The sequence below is a fragment of the Ictalurus punctatus genome, chromosome 14, assembly GCF_001660625.3.
Source record: "Ictalurus punctatus breed USDA103 chromosome 14, Coco_2.0, whole genome shotgun sequence".
NCBI classification, from domain to species: Eukaryota; Metazoa; Chordata; class Actinopteri; order Siluriformes; family Ictaluridae; genus Ictalurus; species Ictalurus punctatus.
The window spans coordinates 6,742,114-6,769,923 of NC_030429.2; the positions used below are offsets into that span (position 1 = coordinate 6,742,114).

Here is a 27,810-nt window from a genome sequence, read left to right on the forward strand (position 1 = left end):
CACTCAGCTGTCAGATGTAAGGTTAAGAACGCATTGCCAATGCCGGAAAAAAAAAATATATATATAAATATATATTATAATTGAATTGCGTGGTTTAAGTGAACAAAATACTACGATTCAGAAAGCATGAGTTGTGTAAATTGTGATCGGGCGGAAAAGCGGCAGTGACGCGCGCGCACGCACGCACTGTGTGCACTCTGAGTGCGTCTATCGCAGTTGTAGCGCACTGAAAGTGATGCGTTGTGTCGTCAGGCAACCAGAGCACGAACACTGACTGCTGGTTCACAGGCTGTGCACTCACACCGACATAACAGCGAGATTTCAGCGCCGGATATTAGCAAACGTGGCCAGACATTCACCGCTTGCCCTTCAGAGAGGTCTCCAATGGCTGAAAACCCGTCTGTGTTGCTGTGACAGTGAGCAGAAGGGAAGCTACCCCTATATCTCTCTCTCTCTCTCTCTCACACACACACACACACACACACACGGGAAACGTCATCAGCATTTTCCTGTAGTTAAATGGTCGAGACCGAGGAGGTCACTGGAGAAAAAAGGAGGATTAAAAAAAAAAAACAAACGGTAGGTCGATTTCCTTTTCTCTGATTTGATATCACGACGCAGAGAGGACATCGCGTTGCTTTGCACACACACCTTTATTATTGTCATCACAATGATCCATTTGGTGTAAGGTGGACCCTGGTTAGCGTTTAGCACGATATGTACATTTCGGCTTAAATCATACGTCCTCATCTGGCCCATAAAACAATGCAGTCGATGAAATTTCGGCCAAATGATTAACTTCCTGCACATTTGCTGTCGACTGGGATAAAGGTTTTTTTTTTTTTTTTTTTTTTTCTTTTTTCTTTTTTTTCCCCTCATCTGCATTGAGCGTTTCTTTCTAATGATTACATCAGGAAGCAGATCAGATGCTTTCTACAGGCAAGTGCTTTTTAAACCAAAAGGTGTTGTGTGGTGTGGATGTGGGGTGAAGGATGAAATGGACGGATTGATGGAGTGAATGAATGAATGAATGAATGAATATGATGGATTAATTGTATGAGGCATGGATTAAAAACGTCTCTAACCCCCCCTTCCCACCTTTCTCCCAAGATATTCAGAGAAATCAAGGAATTTTTAAAATAAGGAGTCAACATATACTGGATTAGGCTTCCTAAATGGGGGATTACAGTTTTGGAGTCCTGGTTAAAAGCAACACGTCTAACAAAGCCGTTTTCCCGGTCAGAATACACCCGCACCTGCAACATCCGGTCCACCAGCCTTCAAGTCCACCTGCTTTCATAAACAGTAATACTCCAAGCAGTGGTGGAAATGCTGGCTCTGCTTGGCTTTTCCCTGCTATAACAGCTCATGCTAATACACAAGATGAGATACTGGAGTCTGACAAAGCCAAGGCCCAACAGCAGCAACAAGAAGACCAAGAACTACAGGAAAAGCGACCTCGTACACCTCAGGGCCACCAAGAAACGGTGAGCATCATGTCTGAACTGGAAAGTGGCATGCCAGAGGAAGGTCAGCTGGACAAGGGGGCTGTAGAAAATGGCAATGGAAAAGAAGGTCTGCGAATCGAATCTCCTGTGTTATCGGGTTTTGACTACCAAGAACCAGCTGGCATTGGGACATTGGCACAGTCCAGCAGCTCCTCTTTGCCCGGCTTCAGCAGCTGGTCCACAGCTATTCCCACCAACCCTTCTGCCATGATGGAAGAGGTGGGTTTCTTTAGCCAAACCGCCACTACTGCTAACACTGCCCCTCCATTGCTGTTCCAAAACTTCTCTCATCACGCAAGTCCTGGGTTTGGAGGGAGTTTTTCCCATCAGATTGGCCCACTGTCCCAGCACCACCATCCTCCTCCACACTTCCCGCACCCCCACAATCAGCACCAGCAGAATCGCAGGTCCCCCGCCAGTCCACACCCTCCTCCCTTTAACCACCGCAATGCTGCGTTCAGCCAGCTGTCTCATTTGGGGAATAACCTAAATAAACCGCCTTCGCCATGGGGAAATTATCAGAGCCAATCCTCCACCCTTTCCTCCAGTTCCTGGAGTCCAGGTGGAGGTTATGGAGGATGGGGAGGCTCTCAGGGGCGAGAATACAGACGAGGACTGAATGGAGGCATGACTGCAATTAACTCCATTTCACCACTGAAGAAATCCTTCCCAAACAGCCAGTCTTCGTCACAGAAGTATGCTCGCAATAGCTCAAGCTTCAACCCCAAACCGTGGATGGAGGATAGCATAAACCGCAATGACAGCTTCTTTCCTTTTCAGGTAAGAGGCATTGAGCAGGTGGGCTAATTTACTTTTTGTTTGTTTTTATTGAGGAATGAGATTTGGATCTGGCTTATGAATGACAATGAGCATGGGAATATACAGCATCTGTCCAGTAAAAAAAAAGGTTTTAAAATTAATTTTCTCCTAATAACTAAATTAACTTAAATGTCACTGACGCCCAGTCACATGATGCATGAAAACGCACTGTGCCAACGTATGCTTATAGCTGTTTGCCATCTACACTTGCTTTCAGGCCAATCTGGTTATGACTGGTAGGCACTCCTGAGGCTTGGTTTGATGGATGTGTTAGATCACAGTCCAGATGTGCAATGTACCTCTGCCATTGTACTTCTCCAAGCAGAGTGTGTCGCTGATATAAAAAGACACGTATGAGTGAGTCAGTGTCAGAGGATGGGCTGTATGACGTGCAGCTAGACGGAAATAGGAAGATAAATGGTGTCTGGTGGTGTTAATGGCTCAGGATGGCATGATTATCTGTAATTCTGGACTTCACCAGGGGTCAGTTGTCGTCTTCCACCACCTGTCATGGTGTAATGATAGGGTAGGCAACTGTGACATAATTTGTAACAGTCTAGTCACACATAGAGTTTGGTTATTTTGTTCCCAAATACTATTACAAATACATTTAAACATCATTCCAGTATTCTACCTTAGTGTAAATTAGAAGTGTATATATATCTTATACTAGCTGGTTAATATTTACTGTTGCATGCACAGTTTATGTTTACTTAGATGGTGTTCTCATTTGAACCCAGTGGTAACAGTGGGGACTTTGAAAACACACACTGTTGTTTCATATGCTTAGTCAGTCCTCCCCTCTGCACAGCTTCTAGCCTAATTCCAAGAACAGAGCTTGTATTGTGCCTGCAAGCTTTTTTGCCCTCCTCTTTTAGACCAGGCCTGTTCTACTAACAGACAGTTCACAACGATGAGGGACTGCATTCCATTAGTTGGTCTTGTGAAAATATACACAGTATTTATTGCTCCACTTTAGACCTACATTAACACCTTTGACATATTTAAGCTTTGTATAATCACTTATGGGTGTTGAGCCAAATTGAGCACATCCTCAGGTTATTAGACATGTCACCCAATACGTCCTTCCGTACACTACACTGTGACATGCCATGCTAGCTATGGTCGACTCCAGAGTTATTGGTAGCCTTCATGAAAATGAGCAAAACTTAGCATATAAAATAAGCATTACAATTCATATTATTTTTCCTTTTAACAAAAATAATCTAAAAATCAAAATCTATTTACAATATTAAATAACATTTCAAATGTTTAAAATAAATGTGTCTTACTTGACAAAATCGTTTTCCAGGAACCGTATGGTTGCCTTTGACATTTTGCTTCCCTGGTATATTTAAATTTGTAAGAACCCAAATATCACAGTTTAAGCACCACACTGTTTATTTAAATTTTTGGGTTGTCAATTTTAAAAAATCAACAATTTTTGCCACCTTCATGCAACCCAGCTATTTGGAAGCGTTGCACAAATGAAGTTCTTCCTGAAACATACAAAATGTGTCAACTGAACTTCACGAAACATCATTGGGACCACAACTAGCATTGTATGTTGCGGTCAGACGTTTGGATCAAATCTGTTTTGGTTGCAAAAAAGATTTTCCATACAAGCAAATGTACTTGTAAACTGTGAAATATGGTGGTCAGTGATTCATTGGTACTCTTTTGTGTCTGGTGGTTCAGCCATTCTTGTGAAGATTGATGATATAATAATTCTGCTAACAGGATATTTCAGCCCCAAATCTGGCTACCTCTTCCCGTTAAAATGTATACAGTATGCACATTTTATAAAGCTCAAAGAGATGGGTGTTATTTATGCACAATTTTCATGAAGGATAGCAATATTTCTGGAGTTTTCTGCTGTTACAATCAAAATTATTTAACCCCCATTGCAAATCAGGTTTATTGTTAACATTTTCAGACTTTAAGCTGTTTGCGATGAACAAATCAAACAAAAGCAATTGAAATATTTCAACACAACGAATGTTGTGAAAGTGGTTTCCTCAAATTCAACTGAAAATCCAACTTATAATGATTTATCCAGTTTCAAAATTATTCAACCCCTTCATAGCAAGCATCTTTAGTACTTAGTAGACACCCTTTTGCTGTTATGTCCTGCTGAATACGAGATGCAGAGCTTCTGGCAGTGTTCCTGAGGAATCTTAGCCCATTCCTCATAAGCAATGGCCTCCGGTTCAGTAATATTCTTGGGTTTGCGTGCTGCAACCGCCTTCTTCAAATCCCACCAGAGATTTTCTATGGGGTTCAAGTCAGGTGACTGTGATGGCCCTGTATAATCTTCCAGGACTTTTTCTGCAACCGAGGTTTGCTTGGGATCATTGTCCTGTTGGAAGGTCCAGTGACACCCAAGCTTCAGCCTCCTCACAGATGGCGTGATGTTTTCTCCTAGGATTTCCTGATACTTCAGTGAATCCATCTTGAATTCCACACGCTGCAGGTTTCCAGTGCCAGAGGATGCAATGCAGCCACAGAGCATCACCGAGTCTCCACCATGCTTGACTGTGGACAGTGTGTTCTTTTTTCATTCTTCTTCCGCCAGACAACGCTGATCCATTGTGCCGAAAAGTTCCAGTTTTTTCATCGCTCCACAGAAGAGAATCCCAAAACTTCTGTGTCTTATTTATATGGTTTTGAGCTGAATTTTCTTGTGCTTTTGGGCATTACTGTGCTCAGTGAAACCTCAGTGCCTGTTGCCACCAAGTCTTGCTGCAGGTCTTTTGCAGTCACTCGAGCGTTTTTCACAACCTGCCTTCTCAGAAGTCTGGTTGCAGCCGTTGATCGCTTCCTTTTTCTGCCCCGTCCAAGTATTTCATACATTTTCTACGCCTAGCCAGTTCAGGTATTTCATGTGTTCCAGCTCAAGCACACCTGATGCAACTAATTAAGCCCTTGATTAGTTGAATCAGGTGTGCTTGAGACAATACCTGTTTTGCATATTTGTCATGTTGTGAGGGATTCTATTCAGGGGTTGAATAATTTTGAGACTGGAGAAGTCATTATAAGTTGCATTGTCAGTTGAATTTGGGGAAACCACTTGAAGCATTTGCTGTGTTGAACTATTTCAATTGCTTTTGTTTGATTTGTTCATTGCAAACAGTTAAGTCTTTAAATTTTGACAAGAAACCTGATTTGCAGTGGGGGTTGAATAATTTTGATTGCAACTGTGTATAGATGACACTAAAAGCTGATTTTAAGATTTCTCATACTTAATTAAACCCACAACTAACCTTGACTTAACATCGTGACTGCTTCTGTCTTATTGAAATCTGTTTTTCTGTGCAGTGCCATGGGCGTTTACTTCTTCATAGCAGCCTTATTGTACAAAATGATAGTGATCTGTCATGCATTGCCCTACTTCATAGCCCTGTACAATCCATCACAGTATGAGGATTATTTCATTTTCATCACATCACTTAAGACTTACTGAGACAATCTATCAGAAGGTTCTGAGGCTGACCTGTTTAAGTATTTAAAGATCTTCCATTGCACTGTATTGCGCAGGGTAGATCAGGTTTATGGGTTACTGCAAGTCAGTGTCGGTACACAGACAAATACATGCATGGATGGTGTCTGAAAACCCTACCGTAATACTAATTGTCATTACTGTTTAAAAACAAAAACGTACCACAATTATTCACAGATCTACAAAAAATCTATTGAAGCCCTGCATGTTGTAGGTTTGCTGGACTCTGGTTTAATATCCTGAATAATAACCTGTATACGCCTCATTTGAACTAATTTCTCCTTTCATTTTATCTTCTTTTATTTCAATAAATGTTTCTAATTTCCTTTTAATTGTTGTCGTCATCATATTGATTACCGTTGTGTATAAAATGAATTAGCCTTGCGTTGCTCTGATGGCATCTCTACCACTCTACCGAATGCAGACAAGTGTCACAGTGCCTATCCCTCAGTGCAGAGGTGTTTGGGTATAAAAATGAACAGAAAGAAGGGGATCGCAATCTCTAAAGATTACTAACAGTTCTTCCTTGGCTTTCAGCAGGAGCGCAGTCGGTCCTTTGATGGCTTCAGCATGCACTCTCTGGAGAACTCACTGATTGACATTATGAGAGCTGAGCAGGATTCTTTGAAAGGTATGTAATATGCTGCCATCTAAAGAACTATCACTTGCCCAATAACAGATGCATCTGAAAAGAATACTTTGGATATTTTCTTGGAGGAAATAAACCGACATAAATATTTGGCAGTCAATTTTGGAAAAATACACACCAATCCAGGAATGCCAAAAGATGCTTTTTTTTTTGCCAAAAGTTACTTTTTGTTTAGTTTTTATATGCCTGATACGGTATTTTGTGTTTACAGTCTGTCCTACTGAATTGGTTAGAGTGCTTTGATACCTTTTACATCTCTTGCCATGTGTATCATTTTGAAGTGGAGTGTAATGGTGTCATAAGTTCATGCGATGTTTAAATTGCAACAATGTTTTGTAATATTTGAGTTCCTCTAAATTCCTCTTATCTTCAGACAGCTTTCTCTAAAATACCTGCTCAGAGGCCCAGACTCTATAAAATTGGGTGAAAAAACAGATGTGAAACACCAATGTCCAAGTCAGTTCAAGGAGGTGTCTTTATATGCCTATCAATCATTTTACCTGTCAATTTAGACATATTCCTATGCCTTTCCTAGATATTTTCCTTGCACTAGCATTTTGAGGTGTGTCTTTGGGAGAACACTGGAGCACATGGCAGAATTTGTATGTGATCAGAATGGCAATATCCATCCACAACAATTTATTTAGAAACTAGAGATGTATCGGTCAATAAAGGCTATTTTTACACTGTAGGCCATCAGCCGATAGTTTAAAAACATCCGATGATCAGGGCTGATTGTATCCTGTCAATCAAAAGAGGGCGGGAAGACACATCGATTTTGTGCTGTGTGTAAAGATGTCTCTTGTGTGGAATGATGATAAAACTGCAGTTTGAAGATGGATAGATAGATAGATCATTTATTGGTCTTCAAAAAGAGGCAGTTTGTTTACACAGTGGGTGCGTACAAAAACATTACATCATACATATAGACCATCATAAGCAATCACAGGCATAGAGGGGAGAAGGGGACAAGGAGAAAAACATCAGGATCATCATACAACAATGCATCTGACATCACAATGGCTGAGTACCTATGTGTTTAATGCTCGTATAGCCATAGGAACAAAACTCCTACCATATATATATATATATATATATATATATATATATATATATATATATATATATATATATATATATATATATACCAAGTGTGTATATTGCACAGAAAAAATATATTTGTAGAGTAGTATATTTCAAATCCTGTTAATATATATAAAAAAAGTGTATATTATATATTAGCAGTTTGATGTTCATGATGAAGTAGAAATGCTTTTGTTTGTGCTGAGTGAAGGTGAGACTAACAGGAGGATCTTTACAATTCAGTCAATTAATTCTGTTAATATGAATTAATAACATTCAATAAATTAATAATCTTACTTTAATCTTCAGAATTTAGTTCATGTGTTAATGCTAACATGAGTAATGTGTTTTCTGTTTGTGACCAGTTACAGAATTTTCAGAATTGTGGAATTAACTATTATTATTAATTTAAAAGAAGGTATAAAAGGTATCGGTTATTGGTATCGGCCGATATCACTCTGAATAATCAGTTATCGGTATTGGCTGAGAAATTTAGTGTTGGTGTAGCTCTTAAAAACATATAAGCTATAAGCTGTTTGTGAGCATGTTTTCTTTAGATGAGAGCACACTTTTAAAAAAAAATGAACTCAATAGCAATTACGTGGTCGCTTTTTAGTAACTTTGCGATTTATATTTAGTGATATGTCATTGTCATGATTTTCTAGGCCTATTTATTTCAACATTTCAAAGCTAATCTTGCTTACAGTCTGTAGAAAATTTGCTTATATGCACATGTTATCCGATCCAAACTTTTGCCCACAGTTGGAGTGAGGTTTCATGGCAATGTTACCATAACAGTCTGGTCAGTGTGTTCAAGGTTCTAATCGCACTGCTTGTGTTAATAGGTTTTTAATTATTTCCAAGTAAAACATCATCCAGGTGTGATTTATTAAACAGACAGCATGAAGAAGTAGTTTGTGACTACAGTAAACATGCTCAGTGCTTCATGTTTGCCGGTATCCACTGGTAAAACCAGATGACCTCAAATGGCATTACTCAGCTTTTAATCTTACCAACATTAAAAGCCATTGTTTGGGAACATCACAAGAAATATAGGTTTCATCTAAATTCTTCCTTTATTGTGATCAATTCACAACCCACGTCTGCCTCCAAATCGATTAAAACCTGTCAAATGAATAGTTTTTTTTTTCGGGACTGTTTTACTGCACTAGGAGTGTATTGTGACCCGAACGCATGTGCAGATTCCCATAGCGATAGTAATCGGACACAAAGGTTTACACAGCTATTATTCTTTTATTTAATGGATTATATCTCATTCAATAGATAGATGTTTCATTCACATTGACCTCATTCAATTTACTGTAACCCGGCTGAGGTGTTCACATGAAGGTGTACTTTTTTTTTTATTATTATTATTCCTATTGAGATTTCAGTCCGATTATTAATGGGTTATTAGGCTGCATGTAAACAGCCAGTGAGTAAGCCTGCTTCTGAGTAGGTTTGAGCTTATGGCCTTGTTGTCTTGGGAATAAGTCTGACAACAGATTTGAAGCACAGGTAAATCCAGGCTCATGTCAAATTGTCAACAATGTAATAATAGTGTACATGGGTGATGGTAAAAATAAACTGCAATTAGCTGTGCATATGAAATAACACCAAGATTTAGTTTAGCAATTTTTTATTTTAGCTCATAAACAGAATATCAGTGTAACACAAGTCTGAACAAATAGCAGTTCAATATACTATACAAGTTGTGTTTACTAAAAATCAGCAATAGTCCATAGGGGAATTTAGAAAACTTGCCTTCAGTGAAAGAGTTTCAGTAGATTTGTAGCAGCAGTTAAAGTATAATAAGGAGAGAATTGTAAATAAGTGCTTTTGGTGCAACCAGCCTAAGTCTCCCAGCATTATAACATTGTGTGCTTCGTTCTTCCTGTAAATTACTTTGTAAAATCAATAATATTTTTGATTTGGTATATATATATATATAGTGTGTGTGTGTGTGTTTGTATGTATTTATATATATATATATATATATATATATATATATATATATATATATATATATATATATATATATATATATATATATATATATATATATATATATATATATATTTTTTTTTTTTTTTGACAGACTTCTGTTTGTCAGCTGTTGTTATAAAGTAGCATGTGATTTGAGTCACATGACCTCAATTTCAACATTATAGTGCATTTACATGTAGTGGAGAAACCATTATTTCATGGCCTATGTGGTGTGCTTATACAGGAACTAAAAAGGTAAAGACAAGGCTTGTGAATGCTAAACAAATGCCAAGGTAATGAAGAAATACTCTAGTATTCAAAATATTCCGGCCTGCCCTAGAATATATACGGTCCCCTCTGAAACTATAGGAATGGCAAGGCCAATTCATTTGTTTGTGCTAGACACGAAAAACATTTGGGTTTGAGATCAAAAGATGGATGTGAGACAAGAGTTTAGGATTTCAGCTTTTATTTCCTGGTCTTTACATCTAGATGTGTTGAACAACTTAAAACATAGAACCTTTTGTATCAGACAACCCAATTTTTAAGTGAGCAAAAGTATAGGAACAGAAGTCTTGATGTAAAGAAAATAACACTTAATATTTGGTTGCACATCCCTTGCTTGCAATAATGGCATCAACCCTGTGATCTACTGTCATCACCAAATTGTTGGTTTCTTCTTTTGTGATGCTTTTCCAGGCTTTTACCGCAACTTCTTTCTGTTGTTGTTTGTTTCTGGGGGTTTCTTCCTTCGGTCTCCTCTTCAGGAGGTGAAATGCTGCTCAACTGGGTTACTTTCTGGTGATTGACTTGGTCATTCTAAAAGCTTCTACATTTTCCCCCCGATGAAGTCCTTTGTTCAGTTGGCAGTGTGTTTTGGATCATTGTGTCATTCAATAACTTTGGTAGAAGTTAATATTGGTTCCAGAACATTTGTGGCTAAACCTTGTATTTCTTTGCAATTTCAGAATCTGGCTTTCGGATTCTTACCTCTGATCTGTGTTACTGCATTTTGTGTTATGGCCTCTATATTTCTGCTCTTGAAGTCTTCTTCAAATGGTGGATTGTGATACCTTCACCTCTGCCATGTTGGTGATGTCACTGACTGTTTATGGGTTTTCCTTCACAGCTCTCACAATGTTTCTCTCATCAACTGCCGACCCATTTGTTGTGTTTTGCTCAGTACACCAGTGGTTTCTTTCTTTTTCAGGACATTCCAAATTGTTGTAATGGCTATGTCCAGTGCTTGTGCAGTGGCTCTGATAGATTGTCCCTCTTTTCTCAGCTTCAAAATGGCTTGCTTTTCTCCCAGTCTACAGCAAAAACGACTGAATTGGCCTTGCTGTTCGGATAGTTTCGGAAGGGGCTATAGGAAGTGTTAGCATTTCTGCTTTATTGAAAGCAGCAGTGGAAATGTGGGTGTAATTCAGCCGACTTGCATACTGATTGAACACTGTGACAGATATTATGTCCAGAATCAGTCACTTGATATGAAAGCAAATGTTTAGCTTGCACTGAATCTGGTTCAACATTGAAACATGACAGGTGGCAGGATTACAAAAATTCCCCCATGACAAGCTTTTCTGACCAGGATTTTAATCTGAACAAAGCTCAACCCTGCAACAATAACACAGAACAGCAAAATCACACTCAAAATGGAGAATTTTTTATTTCATTGATATCAGGACATGATAAGAGTTAAATTTTCCAAGAAGGGTATCTGTGTTAGACCTTGAGGCCACAGCTGTGGCAGGTTGAGAGATATGAAATCCTAATGCCTTTCAGTATTAAATCAGTTTACCTTATTCTACGTTACCATTCACAGCTCCTCAATCAATTAAGGTTTTTTGTTACTTTGTTCTGGTATGTGTGTTCATAGGCAAACCCAATATGTGCACATTGTGCATAGGAAGCAGTAAGGATAATTAAATGTTTTATGTTCGATTTTGCTAAATAAATAGCATAAAGCCATGTTAAGGTCACTTTGATTATATAAATGCAAAATGTTTATGTAACAAAATTCAGATGTAGGCTAATCCAGCCCAGGAAACAAAGCAGACATCTGATTCTGATGAAGCAGCTCCTGTGTTTGGGGTATGTTCCCATTAATTCAGAAACTGGTTCTTTTCATTCCAATGCTGTATTTCCTCAGAAAGTTGTAACTAATGCAGCATTAAAGCAAAGATGAAGAATGAAGGACGTGATTACCTAAAAGCAAAATAATCAAGACCCCAGCATAAAGTTTATTATATAGCTGCATAGTACAAAACATTTATTAATTTGATTTATTAAATTTTACGGGATATTGATTTGATTATCGCTAATGTGACGGGAGACTTGAAATCCTTTTACTCCTGCTTACAAACTTCCACCAAGAAAATATTCCAACAGAACTACATGGCAAGTACATTTGTAAACTAGCATATTTACTGTAAATATCAAACCGAATATTTCCATTTTTATTCAGTTTGTTTTTATTTGTACAGTGCTTTTAACAGTGGAAATGATCACAAAGTAGCTTTACAGAAATCCGGATGTAGGTTTTAATATGCAAATCAGCAACCCAGAGGTGACCATAGTAAGAAAAAACTCTGATATGACATGAGGAAGAAACCTTGAGAGACTCTTCTTTTTCTGGGTGACATTTGATAGTGGTATTATACATGGGTTTTATTTATATATAAATAAATTATAATGGTATTATAAAGTGGTACAGTCATGTACAGAAAAGACAATCAGTACTAAATGTGTTGATTAATGTTTTGTATGATTATATTGTAAGTAGCAGTCCTGGAATGAGCATAGGACAGTCTTTATTCTTAGGTCTACAGTGTTCAGATGAGATTATCTACAGCTAGAAGAAGCAATTTGCAGCTATGAAAAGCTCCAGATGAAGAGACAGGAGTAGAGCATCAAGATGGATCAGGGAGGTCCAGTGGATGTGCGGAGCCACAGCAGGAAAAGTGTGCCAAGCTCTGGCAATGGCATCACAGTGGGCAGAATGTTTTGAAAGTAAATTGGCATTAATTAAAAGGGGAAAAAATGTGGACAGTGCACCCCACCCCAAGCAGTAACAGTAGCAGTCACTACACACTCACCAGAGACGAACTACAAGCGACTTGTCACTCACTAGAGTGAACATACTAGAGGTCGACCGATAGTGGATTATATCAATACGATAACCAAGTCGGGCGGTACCTGCCGATAACCGCGTAATCAACCGTTAGTTTTTAATATTGATACTGAATGAAAACATAACACTCATATTGCTGAACTTTATTACAAAAATAAACAGTACTGACTGTACCATTAAAAATGTACTGTACTTTTTTGAAATGAAATTAATATAGAAATATTAATTTATCTTAATTATTAGTAAATATTAAAGTAAATAAAAGATATACATCCAAACTGAACCAAAAACTAACACTCCAAATAACAATTACAAATGGAGAAATCCAAAATAAAAATTTTTTTAAAAACACTTCAAATAACATAACAAAATTTGTCAGTGAGTTTTTATTTCGCCTCTAGAGGCTGCTCTTGAACTGCATGATGACGGCGGACCCTCCTCAGCCGCTCCTGCAACGGATGCAACCAGGAAAACTATTGGTGTGGATTTTTTTTACTGATAACTGATAGTTCCAGCAATCGGTTATCGGTGGCAATTAATCAGCAAAACCGATCGATCGGTCGACCTCTAGAAGATATTGTAGTGTTGACTGTCAGCAACATGATATGAAATGTGAAAAATAGTAAGACCCAAACATCAATTATTTAGATTCAGTGATCTGGTGCTCAGAAGTGACAGATTTCCAAATGCCTCATTTGATCAGGTTAAGTATATAGAACAAACGCTTCTTCAGCAGACCAGTGGTGAACAAATTTTACGTGTTTGCCCATGGGCATGGGGTGTTTATAGTCTGTGTTCGGCTTTGTTGTAGGTCGCTTTGGCTTTTCTCATCCACCTGAGGAAGGCTCTCTCTCTGGGAATGGTATGTCATATTTCACAGTAAAGTTTCCCTTTACCATGCTCTTTCCCCACACACATTATTAGACTTCAATGAGTGATAACTATTCTGAAATCTATTTTGTCCTACTTTGCATGCAGCAAGGAATTATGGAAGACGACGAGGTAAATGCTACATGGTGTATTTGTATTTAGTTTGGCTTCAGGCCTTTGACCATATGTGTATGCTCAGGTTGAAATGTCTGTTACCCATTATAAATTCCAATTGTTTTGATCCTTTTGTCTTTTACCATTTAACCATTGAATAATGATAACGGCTTGTGCATGTGTGTGCTAGGTCCGTCATCCCTGTTCCCCATGGAGGACGAGCGCAGTTTTGGGGATGATGAGAGGTCTGAGCAGAGTCTTGGTGGTCTGGGTTCCCCACACTGCTTTCCTCATCAGAATGGTGAGCGTATTGAGCGCTACTCTCGCAAAGTGTTCGTCGGTGGACTACCTCCTGATATAGATGAAGGTAATCTGAAAGTGCAACCAGTCATTTGAACTCTTGCCCGTTGCGCTTCAGCATCTACACACAGGCTTATTGCAACTTTCACAGTTTCTGCTAATTTGAGTTGGATTGTATATTCACTGCTTCTTCTATTCAGTTACTTTTTAATATGCGTGTTTCCACCAAGGTTCCAACAACTCTCCTGAAGGAGAACTACAGTTCATGGATGAGTTCCTCTTTTGTATTTCCGCTGCACTGCAGTAACCATGATTCTTACCGTTACAGAACTTATGCAACTGTTAACAGAATGATGCAAACTGTGCATACCAATATTACAGCAGCAAAATGGAGATGGAAGTTATGTTATTGTTTTATTTTATTTTTGATTTCACTGAAAGAAAGACAAACGCGCTGCAGGGTCGTTCTGCCTTACTGGCTGTGCTGTTTGATATAAAACTAGCTTTAGTAATTTCATTTTCATTTAATCTTTTTAATTTGCGGGTAACTGAGTTGATCATTCCAAGCTCTACCCGAATGATTCCAGTCCACAGAAAAGTACTTAATTTGATGCAGGAACTACAGTGAGGGGGAAAAAAGTATTTGATCCCCTGCTGATTTTGTACGTTTGCCCACTGACAAAGAAATGATCAGTCTATAATTTTAATGGTAGATTTATTTGAACAGTGAGAGACAGAATAACAACAACAAAAAAATCCAGAAAAACGCATGTCAAAAATGTTATAAATTGATTTGCATTTTAATGAGGGAAATATGTATTTGACCCCTCTGCAAAACATGACTTAGTACTTGGTGGCAAAACCCTTGTTGGCACTCACAGAGGTCAGATGTTTCTTGTAGTTGGCCACCAGGTTTGCACACATCTCAGGAGGGATTTTGTCCCACTCCTCTTTGCAGATCTTCTCCAAGTCATTAAGGTTTCGAGGCTGACGTTTGGCAACTCGAACCTTCAGCTCCCTCCACAGATTTTCTATGGGATTAAGGTCTGGAGACTGGCTAGGCCACTCCAGGACCTTAATGTGCTTCTTCTTGAGCCACTCCTTTGTTGCCTTGGCCGTGTGTTTTGGGTCATTGTTATGCTGGAATACCCATCCACGACCCATTTTCAATGCCCTGGCTGAGGGAAGGAGGTTCTCATCCAAGATTTGACGGTACATGGCCCCATCCATCGTCCCTTTGATGCGGTGAAGTTGTCCTGTCCCCTTAGCAGAAAAACACCCCCAAAGCATAAGGTTTCCACCTCCATGTTTGACGGTGGGGATGGTGTTCTTGGGGTCATAGGCAGCATTCCTCCTCCTCCAAACACGGCGAGTTGATGCCCAAGAGCTCCATTTTGGTCTCATCTGACCACAACACTTTCACCCAGTTGTCCTCTGAATCATTCAGATGTTCATTGGCAGACTTCAGACGGGCATGTATACGTGCTTTCTTGAGCAGGGGGACCTTACGGGCGCTGCAGGATTTCAGTCCTTCACGGCGTAGTGTGTTACCAATTGTTTTCTTGGTGACTATGGTCCCAGCTGCCTTGAGATCATTGACAAGATCCTCCCGTGTAGTTCTGGGCTGATTCCTCACTGTTCTCATGATCATTGCAACTCCACGAGGTGAGATCTTGCATGGAGCCCCAGGCCGAGGGAGATCGACAGTTCTTTTGTGTTTCTTCCATTTGCGAATAATCGCACCAACTGTTGTCCCCTTCTCACCAAGCTGCTTGGCAATGGTCTTGTAGCCCATTCCAGACTTGTGTAGGTCTACAATCTTGTCCCTGACATCCTTGGAGAGCTCTTTGGTCTTGGCCATGGTGGAGAGTTTGGAATCTGATTGATTGATTGATTGTGGACAGGTGTCTTTTATACAGGTAACAAACTGAGATTAGGAGCACTCCCTTTAAGAGTGTGCTCCTAATCTCAGCTCGTTACCTGTATAAAAGACACCTGGGAGCCAGAAATCTTTCTGATTGAGAGGGGGTCAAATACTTATTTCCCTCATTAAAATGCAAATCAATTTATAACATTTTTGACATGCGTTTTTCTGGATTTTTTTTGTTGTTATTCTGTCTCTCACTGTTCAAATAAATCTACCATTAAAATTATAGACTGATCATTTCTTTGTCAGTGGGCAAACGTACAAAATCAGCAGGGGATCAAATACTTATTTCCCTCACTGTAAAAGGTTTCATTAACATACACCTCTGGAACTAAAATCATCCCTAGTTCCAACAGTAGAAATGTGTTGAAAAGTAGAAAAGGCACATTTGTGATGCAGATGTGCCTAATATGCAAATGATAGCATTGTTTGTAATGGTGTTAATATGTCTTGTTTTAGATGAAATAACGGCTAGTTTCCGTCGGTTTGGACACTTGTTTGTGGATTGGCCTCACAAAGCAGAGAGTAAGTCCTACTTTCCACCAAAAGGTAAGTCTTCGTTATAAAGTTGTACTGACGCATATGACTATGTCCCATTTTGATGAATAAATCATCAAATCCTCACACTTTTTAGAGTAAATGTTGATGTAAACCTTACAGTCACATGTCTCTTACCTATTTATAGCAACATCAAGCCTATTTCCCATTCCAAACCAAGTCTGGTTATATATCTGTTTACATGACCACGATATACATTCATAGACTTTCCCCAAATTAATTGGCGAACAGCTAAATCACATCTGTCTATCCCTTGACAAAGGTCGCAGCCAGCACAAGCTATAATAGATAAGTCAATTTTCAGATACTAGTTGTAATTTAAACAGGACATTATACCTATTGTAGTTCTTAAGTTCATAATGTTCATATAGAACTCATTAAGGTAAATGCTCTAATTAAATAATAAATAAAAAAGCCTGCTGACCTGGGTCATTAGGTCCAAGCATGGTAAGTAATCCAGACTGGAGGATGTTATATAGACTGTATCACCACAGAGGTTAATACAAAACTATCGACATATTTTTGTGATGAAGCTATAGAAGTTGCTGTTTCTCTACTTAATAATACTAAATAAGTGTGCAAAATGTCCTCTTTTCCCAGGTTATGCATTCCTACTGTTTCAAGAGGAGAGCTCAGTGCAGGCGCTGATAGATGCCTGCATGGAGGAGGATGGGAAGCTCTACTTGTGTGTGTCAAGCCCCACCATCAAAGATAAGCCTGTAAGAGCCAACAGCCTACATATCCACTCCATCTCTCAAAGTAGTTTTAACCTTCTGCACGATTCATGAAAAGAGGCAGTGGCCACTTTGCAACAGTGCTCTCAAAGTAGGTGCAGTTAAATATAAACCTACGGAGTAACTCTGAACTTCTGCACACATAGTGTTCCATTTGTACAGCATATGGGTCAGTGGAGCTGTGTTGCAGTGCCAAAACTCACAACATCAGGGTTCTCGCAGGTTTTTGAAAAAAGTCTTGAAAGGTGTGAAATTGAGGGTCTTGACATGAAATGCATCATGTGACCTTTTGCAGGCCATATTTTAGTATGTTCTAGTTCTTCTCAGGCAGAAGTAAACATAATATTCCGGCCCAGACTTTTCAGTCCTTCATTTGTCCAAAATTCATTTGTGAAGGTGTCAGAAATGCCTTATAATTAAGAATGTATCAATACCCTTTTGTTCAGACCAATTTCGAGAACAAATGTATGTTTTTGGTTGAAACAGTAACTGGGTATCAGTGGACATGTTATTTAGCTCTGTTTATGTTCCCCAGTTTATTTAGTAGCCATGTAAAGCAAATATGTGCACATTTATGCACATATGATACTAGGCTCTTGCTTTATAATGTCAGCCAAGTGCATTAGCTAACCACATTTAACTTTAGTTACCTTGGATTAGCTATCAGTGCATCCCTATTTATAATAAAATAAAAACTGGTCATTTACAGCTGAGGCCAAAAATATTGCTGTGTATTATTAGGTACAAATCCGTCCATGGAATCTGAACGACAGTGATTTTGTAATGGATGGGTCTCAGCCTCTGGACCCCAGGAAAACCATCTTCGTTGGAGGAGTGCCTCGACCTCTTCGAGCAGGTATGAAGTTGGGATTTTGAAGACATTTATTTTATTTTTTTCCCCCCCTCTAATGGACATGATTTAAAAGCCAAACTTGTATTCAGGTTCACCAAAATGTATTTTTCTCCATTCTATTTCTCCATTTTAAATTTTATTTTCTTTATCGGGAACTGACTGTAGCCTGCTTTAAATTAGGGTGTGTTTCATTTAATTTGGATGTACACTATAGGGCCAAATATTTGTGGACACCTGACCTTCACACCCATATGCCAGTCTTCCCTAAACTGTTGCCACAAAGTTGGAAGCACACAATTGTCTGGATGGAGCGTTACAATTTCTCTTCACTGAAACTAAGAGGCCTGAACATGTTCCAGTGTGACAATGCCCCTGTGCAAAAAGCAAGGTTCATAAAGACATGGTTTGCCAAGGTTGGAGTAGAAGAACTCAAGTGTCCTGCACAGAGCCCTGACCTCAACCCCACTGAACACCTTTGGCATGAATTGGAACACTGACTGCACCCCAGACCTCATCATCTGACATCAGTACCTGATCTCATTAATGCTCTTGTGGCTGAATGAGCAAATTCCAAAAGCCACGCTCCAAATCTAGATGAAAGCCTTCCCAGAAGAGTGGAGGTACTTAGCAAAGGTAACAGCAAAGGTGGATAGAATCTGTAATGGGATGTTCAAAAATCACATGTGGGTGTAATCGTCAGGTTTCAAAGTTTTGGCCATTTAGTATACGAGAGTAATTTGGGGTGTGCCATATGCACATGACGTAAATAAGGGATTCGTGGGCAGTAGCTTGAATCCACACACTTGAAGCTGATTCATGGCTCATTTTGATGTTGTATGACTGGTTCATGAATCAGACAGAAATTAATTTGTACATCATTCCGTGTGATTAAATATGGGTTTGTTTCTATGTAATTTTGATGAATGTGTGTTTGGTTAGTTGGCCATATGTTGTATGTTTACTCTATACATGGGCAAACAGCAGAATAATTATCATAATTAAAGTAATATACCTTAAAGGAATATTCAAGGTGAAAGTAGCTAATGTGTGGGAAAAAAACATGTTCTTGTTTAAATATTGTTAGAAGTACCAGATGGCATTTATACAAGCTTTGCTTCCTTATTGGCTTAAACATTTGGGGTTAATTAGTCTTTTCACACAAAATTCAAAAGTCTCCAGTGAGCATGCTTTTCAATTATATACTTGGATTTCAGCACAAGTCTGACTTGTTAAGTGATTATACTACATGTTAAGGCAATGAGCTGTGGTTTTCTCTCCTGTGCCTATGATTTTTGCCATCGGTCCATCTATGAGTCTGTCCATGTGTCCATCTGAAATAGTTATTCTTCAATAGCTTCCTTCCTGTTTGATGTATGTTTTAAGATTTTATTTCAGCCATACAAATTAGTAACAAGTATATCTAGACTCGATGGCAGTGGAGGTATCCATATTGAGTTTTTTGTGATTGTTGTGGCCAGAAATGCTTGATTTTGCTGCAGCTACTTAAATTAACTACTTAAATTGTCGAAATTGCAGTTGTATTTCATGGTCTTTCACAGTGATGTTTGTTAAATGAGACATTTTAACACGTGAATCGAACAGCGCTTTGACTGAATGCCTGTTGTGATGACATCACATGATGTGTCTTGGAACAAGTCTGTGGAAAATTTTCGTTGATTTTGCGTTAATTTCTGCAATCACAAATTCACAAAATCCTGGATGGACTGTCTAAGTATTACTAATTCACATAGTGATAATGCTGTCCCATAAACATAAAATGTCTTCCTTTTAGCATGACGTGCTGACTGCTGGTGCAGCACAAGTTAACTCGCAGGTCAAGTTATATTTTTATAGGTATACGCTGCACTGTACTGTATATTTTGCTCAGTTTTGTCAGTGTTTCAACATCCTTACATGTTCCTGATTCTGAAAAAGATCATCTGTCATTCGTGTAAGATGATTTATCCAATGAGTAATAAAAGTTACAGCTGATGCCCAGAATTCATCATCGGCTGAGTACCGGTTAAGTACAGGGCGGGATATGGGAACTAGTAGCACATGCCAAAGTTACAGCATCAAATTTTTATATGAGCCATGGTGATTTAATGCACTAGAATGAGTACACATCTTTCAGTCAGTAAGCTAACGTTAGCTAAGTATCACAAATAACATGTGGCTCAACACTGATTTAATTGAGGAGTCCAAAAATTGTGATTTAGTGTATGCTAAGACATGAGTTTTATTTTTAGTTTTTTATTATTTTTTTTTTGACTGCAGTGCCGCAGTCACTGGTTATATTGTGTGTCTTCTGGGACAGTAATGTTTCAGTTGAGCTGACGCTACTTTTGTGTGTGTGTGTGTGTGTGTGTGTGTTTGTTTGTTTTTCTCTGTGGCCTGTGGCAGTGGAGTTGGCGATGATTATGGACAGGCTGTACGGAGGGGTGTGTTATGCTGGCATTGACACTGACCCTGAGCTGAAATATCCTAAGGGAGCCGGACGTGTGGCCTTCTCCAACCAGCAGAGCTACATTGCTGCTATCAGCGCTCGATTTGTGCAGCTGCAGCATGGCGAAATTGATAAACGGGTTGGTGAGGGCACACAATGGGGTGGGGGGGATGGGCGGTATATCTGAGAAACAAATGACTAGATCAGAGGTTCCAGCTTAGCATTTTAAAGCTCATGGCCCACACAACCAATCACAAAGCTTCATGGCCCACACCAGGCTGGAAAGATGCAATTACCGTTCCAAAACCATAATCAACATGGGTAATCTGAGAAAACCGGACTACACCAGCTACATTGTGGCTTTATAATGACCTCGCGTTGTTTAAAGAAGAAGCTGCCCAGTCAGGTCTTCACAAAATGGCATCTATAATTGATGGAAAGATCGTATGAGAATAAATGAATATTACACACCACTTAACATAACCACTGGTAGTGCAGGAAATTTCTTATAGTGGAAAAACCTCTGCTTATATCAATGATGCTATCAGTAATCTCAGATGAATTAATATTTTTAATTGACTGGCAACATTCAATTAAACTATATTATTCTTCTTATTATTAATTTTTATTATTGTGGGAAGACCATCAGACAAAATACATTCAGGTTGCTGAAGACAACGATTAAGGTGGAATTCCTATTCGTTCTAAAACCAGATAGAACCTTATAATACTAATGTCATTTGTGTCATGAATGTGGAAGGCAAACATTACACTGTATACTTAATTATTGAAGCTCAAAGATGTGATCGATCAAAAATGGTAGGTTTTGGTTCAGGTATATTATTTCACAGCAGCACACCAAATGTCTTTGACCACTAAATTACTTAGTGGTGGTGACGATCAGTGAATGTTTTTGTAGTATTTTAGTATGCCATGGTGTTTAAGGAAACATAAACGCAAAACAATAACAGATGGAACGTTTTGTGAAAAAGTCAACGGTGCGTCAGATTATACAATGCATGAGCTAGCTGACAAAAATACACATTTGTCTTCCTGCCGTTTATAAAAGAATACGCCCATTGTGACTCATATCAGAATGATCAATGATTGCTTTTTCTACTTTGAACAATATATAGTGCTCTTCACTAATATTGGCACCCTTGGTAAATATGAGCAACGAAGGCTGTGAAAAATTGTCTTTATTGTATAACCTTTTGATCTTTTGTTCAAAAAATTCACACACATACTCTGCTCTCATGGATATCAAACAATTGTAAACAAATCACAGGTTAATTAAAAAAAAAATTGTTAAATATAGGTGTGCAACAATTATTGGCACCATTTTATTCGATACTTTGTGCTACCTCCCTTTGCCAAGATAACAGCTCTGAGTCTTCTATAATGCCTGATGAGGTTGGAGAATACATGGCAAGGGATCTGAGACCGTTCCTCCATACAGAATCTCTCCAGATCCATCAAACGTTGAGGTCCATGCTGGTGGACTCTCCTCTTCAGTTCACCCCACAGGTTTTCTATGGGGTTCAGGTCAGGGGACTGGGATGGTCATGGCAGGACCTTGATTTTGTGGTCAGTAAACCATTTCTGTGTTGATTTTGATGTATGTTTTGGATCCTTGTCCTGCTGGAAGATCCAACCACGGCCCATTTTAAGCTTTCTGGCAGAGGCAGGCAGGTTTTCATTTAATATCTGTTGATATTTGATAGAGTCCATGATGCTGTGTATCCTAACAAAATGTCCAGGTCCTCTGGGAGAAAAACAGCCCCAAAACATTAAAGATCCACCACCATATTTAACCGTGGGCATGAGGTACTTTTCCATATGGCTACCTCTTTGTGTGCCAAAACCACCTCTGGTGTTTATTACCAAAAAGCTCTATTTTGGATTCATCTGACCATAGAACCCGGTCCCATTTGAAGTTCCAGTAGTGTCTGGCAAACTGAAGACGCTTGAGATTGTTTTTGGATGAGAGTAGAGGCTTTTTTCTTGAAACCCTTCCAAACAACTTGTGGTGATGTAGGTGACTTCAGATTGTAGTTTTGGAGACTTTCTGACCCCAAGATGCAACTGACTTCTGCAATTCTCCAGCTGTGATCCTTGGAGATTTTGTGGCCACTCCAACCAACCTCTTGTGTGTTGAGACGATATAGACACACGTCCAATTCTAGGTTGATTCATAACATTTCCAGTTGACTGTTACTACTTAATTATTGCCCTGATGGTGGAAATGGGCATTTTCAATGCTTGTGCTATTTTCTGATAGCCACTTCCCATTTTGTGAAGCTCAACAACCTTTTGCCGCACGTTACAGCTATATTCCTTGGTCTTACTGATTGTTTTGAATGTCTAAGGGAATTGGGCCTATGTGTTACCTCATATTTATACCCCTGTGAGACAGGAAGTCATGGTTGAACAATTTCCTGTTCCTAGGTGTATTTAAAAGATATGAAATATCAATGGGAATATACTTCAAATATATTTTTCTCATATGAATTCATAGGTGTGCCAATAATTGTTGCACATATATTTAATAAAGTTTTTTTTTTTTTAATAAAAATGTTTAGTTTGCAATTGTTTCATATCCATGAGAGCAGAGTATTTTTATGATTTTTTTTTTTAATCAAAATATTTAAAAAATGGAGGGCACTGTAGCTATAGAGCATAATTACAACCAAACTATTTCAACTTCACCTCTGAATACATTTTTTGAAGATATTTTTTTTTTTATTATTATTTTTTTTATATAAATTTACAAGTAATTAGCCATTTAATCTCATTTTCTGCTGGGGTACTTTTGGGAGTTGAGTATATTTCAGGAGTCGCAGGATTACAAGATTAGCTTGTAACCTAAAGTGGATAATCTTAAATTGTTTAGAATAAAATCATGATTCATCATTGTAGCCTTCTTCCATTCCTTTCATTTCTTTGTGCTAATGATCTTTCTCGCTCTCCAGGTCGAAGTGAAGCCATATGTCCTGGATGACCAGCTGTGTGATGAGTGTCAGGGCACACGTTGTGGGGGCAAGTTTGCACCCTTCTTCTGTGCCAATGTCACCTGTCTGCAGTACTACTGTGAATACTGCTGGGCAGCCATACATTCACGTGCAGGGCGAGAGTTCCATAAGCCCCTGGTGAAGGAGGGAGGAGACCGGCCTCGCCATATCTCCTTCCGCTGGAACTGACCCAGCACACAGGATGACTGACCTAGCATACATGCACTTTTATTTTTTTGGTTACGTTCTTTTTATTTAGATTTATTTTTAATGTCTGAAATTTAATTTATTCTAAGTTTTTAATTTTTGGAAATAATGACGATAAAAGAAGTGTAATCTCAGTTGTTTAATTTTTTTTTTTTTTTTTTGCCGGACCGCCAAATAGGTCGGCCAAGAATAGTAAATATCCCTAACTGATTGAATGACTGACTAATCGATTCCTTATTGTTGAATCACGCATGCAAAAGATCTTAAAGGGTTCTCACGCGATGTAGATGCAGATTTTTGGTTTGGACTGGTATTATGAACAATTATTTATTTATTTGTTGATGCTGCAATATTCACTTGGGAAAAAAAATAATTTAAAAGCACTGCATGCAGCAATGAATAGCTGCTATACATCGGTACTCTGCTAATCACAGACAGATACATACACTTAAACTGGTGAATAACATCCAAGACTGATTGTTGTCTTTGGTATGTGTTGACTAACAGCTAACAGGGCTAAGTTTACAACTAAGACATGAACATATCCTATATCTTAGTCACACTAGGTATTATGAAATCGATTCAAGCTTAGATTTCCCAAGATCAAATTTGATCCTTTCACCACTGTATAGCCATGGTGATAGACTTAGCTGATAATGTTTTTGGTAACACTGATCAACAAACTGTAGCTAATAACAGCGTTTCAGTTAGAAAAACACTAGAAACCTGGAATAGGCCAAGCAACATGATATATAGGAGCTATATTCCTATATTTCCATGATCTACATTTGATGTCAGATACATTTTAGATAAGATATTTACCTGAAGCGTGAAATGATTTCTTGGTCTCATTGACATTCAACATGGAGGAAGCGAGAGGTCACCTTGAACCTGCATACACAAGTTGACCAGGACGTCATTTATCACCCTGTTGGCTGCATTTGCGGTCCGGCTAACCAAGATTAATGAAGTTTTAATTTAATGAACGTCTTAATTTGGTGTGCATGAAAACTTGAATGCTTTAGACTTCTCAATATAGGTGTTTAGAGTGACTTGACTCTAAATTGCTGTTTTACTTTTATCATTCTACTGTTGAGACCTTGCCTTTTTGTTGTGATGGGTCGCATTTAGGACATGGACAGAACTACACTTTAAAAAATAAAAAAATAAAAAGTAGTTGACTCGGTAGAGAAAACAGGCAGGATCATTAAAGGTGCACATTTCACTGTAATTTAAAAATAATTAATAAATGAACATGGTGTTGACTAGTTTTGAGACCGCAAGCTCAAATAGTTGCACAAATAAACACATGTAGAAACTATTCTAGCAAGAAACACTCGGACCTTACTAGCAAGAGACCAAACCTACTGTAAAACTAACAAGATGCAGGTTTTTAAAAGGCTGTTTGAGCATCACTGGCATGTTTAGGTGGAATTGCGTTGGCCACTGAGGCAGATATACTGCTAATAGTCTAGATAAATATGCATATTAATTTCACTCACTGCAGGCACTTGCAATCACTTTAACATGATCATCTTGGATTATACTCACATGACATGCTCAGTATATGTCTAAAGATCTCAAGGAGTAAGCACACGCTTGTGTTGCCTGTTCCACAGGTCAGACTGACCAAAGATAAGCCTTAGAGATAACAAATGTCTTGACCTCCCTGAAATTACTGTTGTGCAACGCAAGTAGGGCAGACTAGTGTTCGTCATTTGATTGAAAAAAAACACATCTAATAAGATTACTTAAGAATAATTATGCTTGTGATGGTAACAGCAGTAACATTGCTCACTTGTCAGGGAATTTGTGCAAATATTGTAGTGCTAATGAGAATTACCATGTGGTGTATTGATAGTGCTTTATTGCATGTTTTTTCCCCAAGAGTTTTTTGCCGTTCGAATTGAGCAGTGTAGTAGCTGAACGCATTTTGAAGAATTTTCTGTCACAGAGAAACGGATATTGTTTTATACATGGTATGCTAATTTTTGTACTGTGTTTTCTAGATGGTTATTTTCTCATTAACATAAACATATGCACTACTTTTTCTATATATTGTTGTTGTTTTTTTCCCCCCCAAGTCATTTAGGCACTTTTTTTTTTTTTTTTTTCCACAAACAAAATGTCTTTTTGCAATACCTCATTTTTTGTTTTTCAATTGTTGGGTATAGATTTTGTACCTTTGTTATGAAGACACATGGGAAAAAAGGCAAGAATTAAGAAAGTAAAAAAAAAAAAAAGGTCATTAATAATTTTAAGTTAAGCTTTTTTATATATATAAATATAATCGCAGGAATAAATATTGACATATAAAAAGGAGGAAATCTTGAAATTTCAAAACACTTTTAGAAATATATAACACACCAACCTGCTATTGATAATGAAACTGATATTACTCCTCATTAGTGATTGTGGAAATAAAATTATGAGCAATGTAAATAAGGTTTACGATAGACTGTACTTTGTACCACAATTAGGAATGTTCCATCGTGAAATATCAATGCTTATCGCTATAGAAGTATATAAGTGTGCATGTACATTACCAGTCAAAAGTGTGGACACACCTGCTCATACGTTATTTCAATTACGGATTATTTTCAAATGATGATAAAAAATGAACTTGATGATGAAAAATGGAATTATGTAGTGGCAAAGAAAAAAGTTTTAAACAAATCAAAACTATTTTATATTTTAAATTCCTACACAACATTCCTGATCTTGTACACTCCAGCCATCTTCTCGACCAGCTTTACGAAGCTCCTAAATCGGCCGAGCCCCTCACCGAGTCTCCAAAGTGCAAAATAAATACTACTCTTTATTTTTTTCAGAGAAACCATTTTATTTAATATTAAGTAAAACTACTTATTAAAAAGATATATTTTGATTCAGGAATCTGTCTGAGTCCTTAACTTTAACATTTGTCTTAGAAACGATTTTCAGCTTCTTTTTTTTTTTTTTTTATCAAAACATCTTCAAGACAAATGTAAAATATCTATTCACCTTATTGTTGTGCAAACTTTTGACTGGTAGTGTATACACGTTATAATAAATATAAACCCGAATGCAAGAAAGGCTAATGTATGAATATTAATATGCATGAGATAAATTTAAGCTAATATGGTATGATATGGCTTCAGTAAAATTACAATCATGTTTTATGTAACTTCTTCCAACCTCACTGAATTATAGCTTTCTTGTTCTCAAGATGGGTAAACTCCAATATTAGCTCTCGCCCATATACTCCAACATTCAGAATCTTTTTATTTTCCTTTTTCATAAAGCCCACAGTGATTCGGGCCTCTGAGACTTGAATGTGATACAGCTTGCGAAATAACCTCAAATTATGTGCAATATGGTTATCTCTCCAAAACCAATCTCTGCAGTGTATTTCTTGAGTTGCTCACAGACCCACCTCCTCTCATTATAACCTTTTCTTCATTCTCTGATTTGTACTAAAATGCCACTATGTGTAAAAAGAAAAAAACAACAAAAAAGGTTATTTTTTACTTTTTGTGTATTCACATATTTTCCTACTTAATTTTATGCTACTGTGATTAAAATAATTGTAAATATTCGGTGAAGAACGTATGAAACGTTATATTTTCAATTGGAATGTTGAACTTTTGTCATTCGAACATAACTAGCGATTGGTAAAACGGTACGCTTATTAGAATTTCAAGTTTTATTAATCACAATATTGTGCATCATGTCTACAGAAAAATAAGAAAAGTATCAGAATATTCTTGGTGTAACTGCTAATTTAAATTGACATAGTTTATAACTATCAGAAGGTTGTATTTATCAATAGATTTTTATAAGAGGTCTAATTTTTTGCTATGCCATTTATAAGTTTAGATTTTCTTTTTTTTATATATATTTTACCACCGTATGGAATTGAGGGAAAGAAATCATTGTTTTATAGTTGGGTTAGTCAGTGTGCTGTTGTAGTTGAGTCCAATGTCTTAATTATTTGCAGCCAGCTATTTATAACAGTATGCCTAATTTTTAAGTATTTGTATTGTGAAATGTTGAATGAATAAACTTAATAGCAAGAACTGCTGTTGTGGTCTTTTCTGATCTAAAAATGCATGATTATGAAATGAAATGGCC

The 27,810-nt window shown here is 37.9% G+C and overlaps 1 protein-coding gene across 7 annotated transcripts; it reads left to right on the forward strand.

Annotated features, from left to right (window-relative positions):
* On the forward strand, nt 1–27,755 carry cpeb4a (cytoplasmic polyadenylation element binding protein 4a). Of its 7 annotated transcripts, none has more exons than XM_053685805.1 (12): nt 5–579; nt 1,111–2,288; nt 6,364–6,457; nt 13,079–13,156; nt 13,489–13,539; nt 13,656–13,679; nt 13,852–14,028; nt 16,348–16,437; nt 17,047–17,165; nt 17,922–18,036; nt 20,437–20,618; nt 23,452–27,755. In XM_053685805.1, the coding sequence occupies exons 2-12, from the start codon at nt 1,176–1,178 to the stop codon at nt 23,677–23,679; spliced, it is 2,271 nt and encodes a 756-aa protein (XP_053541780.1). In that variant the 5' UTR covers nt 5–579; nt 1,111–1,175; the 3' UTR covers nt 23,680–27,755. The 7 variants fall into 7 exon arrangements, with proteins under 7 accessions (XP_053541783.1, XP_053541780.1, XP_053541781.1 ...); XM_053685806.1 differs by having other exon boundaries at nt 6,367–6,457; XM_053685808.1 differs by lacking the exons at nt 20,437–20,618; nt 23,452–27,755 and adding an exon at nt 18,248–20,410 and having other exon boundaries at nt 1–579.
* The last annotated feature ends 55 nt before the right edge of the window (nt 27,756–27,810 follow it).

Coding starts and splice junctions, on each gene's coding strand:
- cpeb4a (XM_053685805.1), top strand. CDS start 1,176: ATGGGGGATTACAGTTTTGGAGTCCTGGTTAAAAGCAACACGTCTAAC. Junction 2,289..6,363: donor ACAGCTTCTTTCCTTTTCAG/GTAAGAGGCATT, acceptor CTTGGCTTTCAG/CAGGAGCGCAGTCGGTCCTT. Junction 6,458..13,078: donor TGAGCAGGATTCTTTGAAAG/GTATGTAATATG, acceptor TTTCGCCTCTAG/AGGCTGCTCTTGAACTGCAT.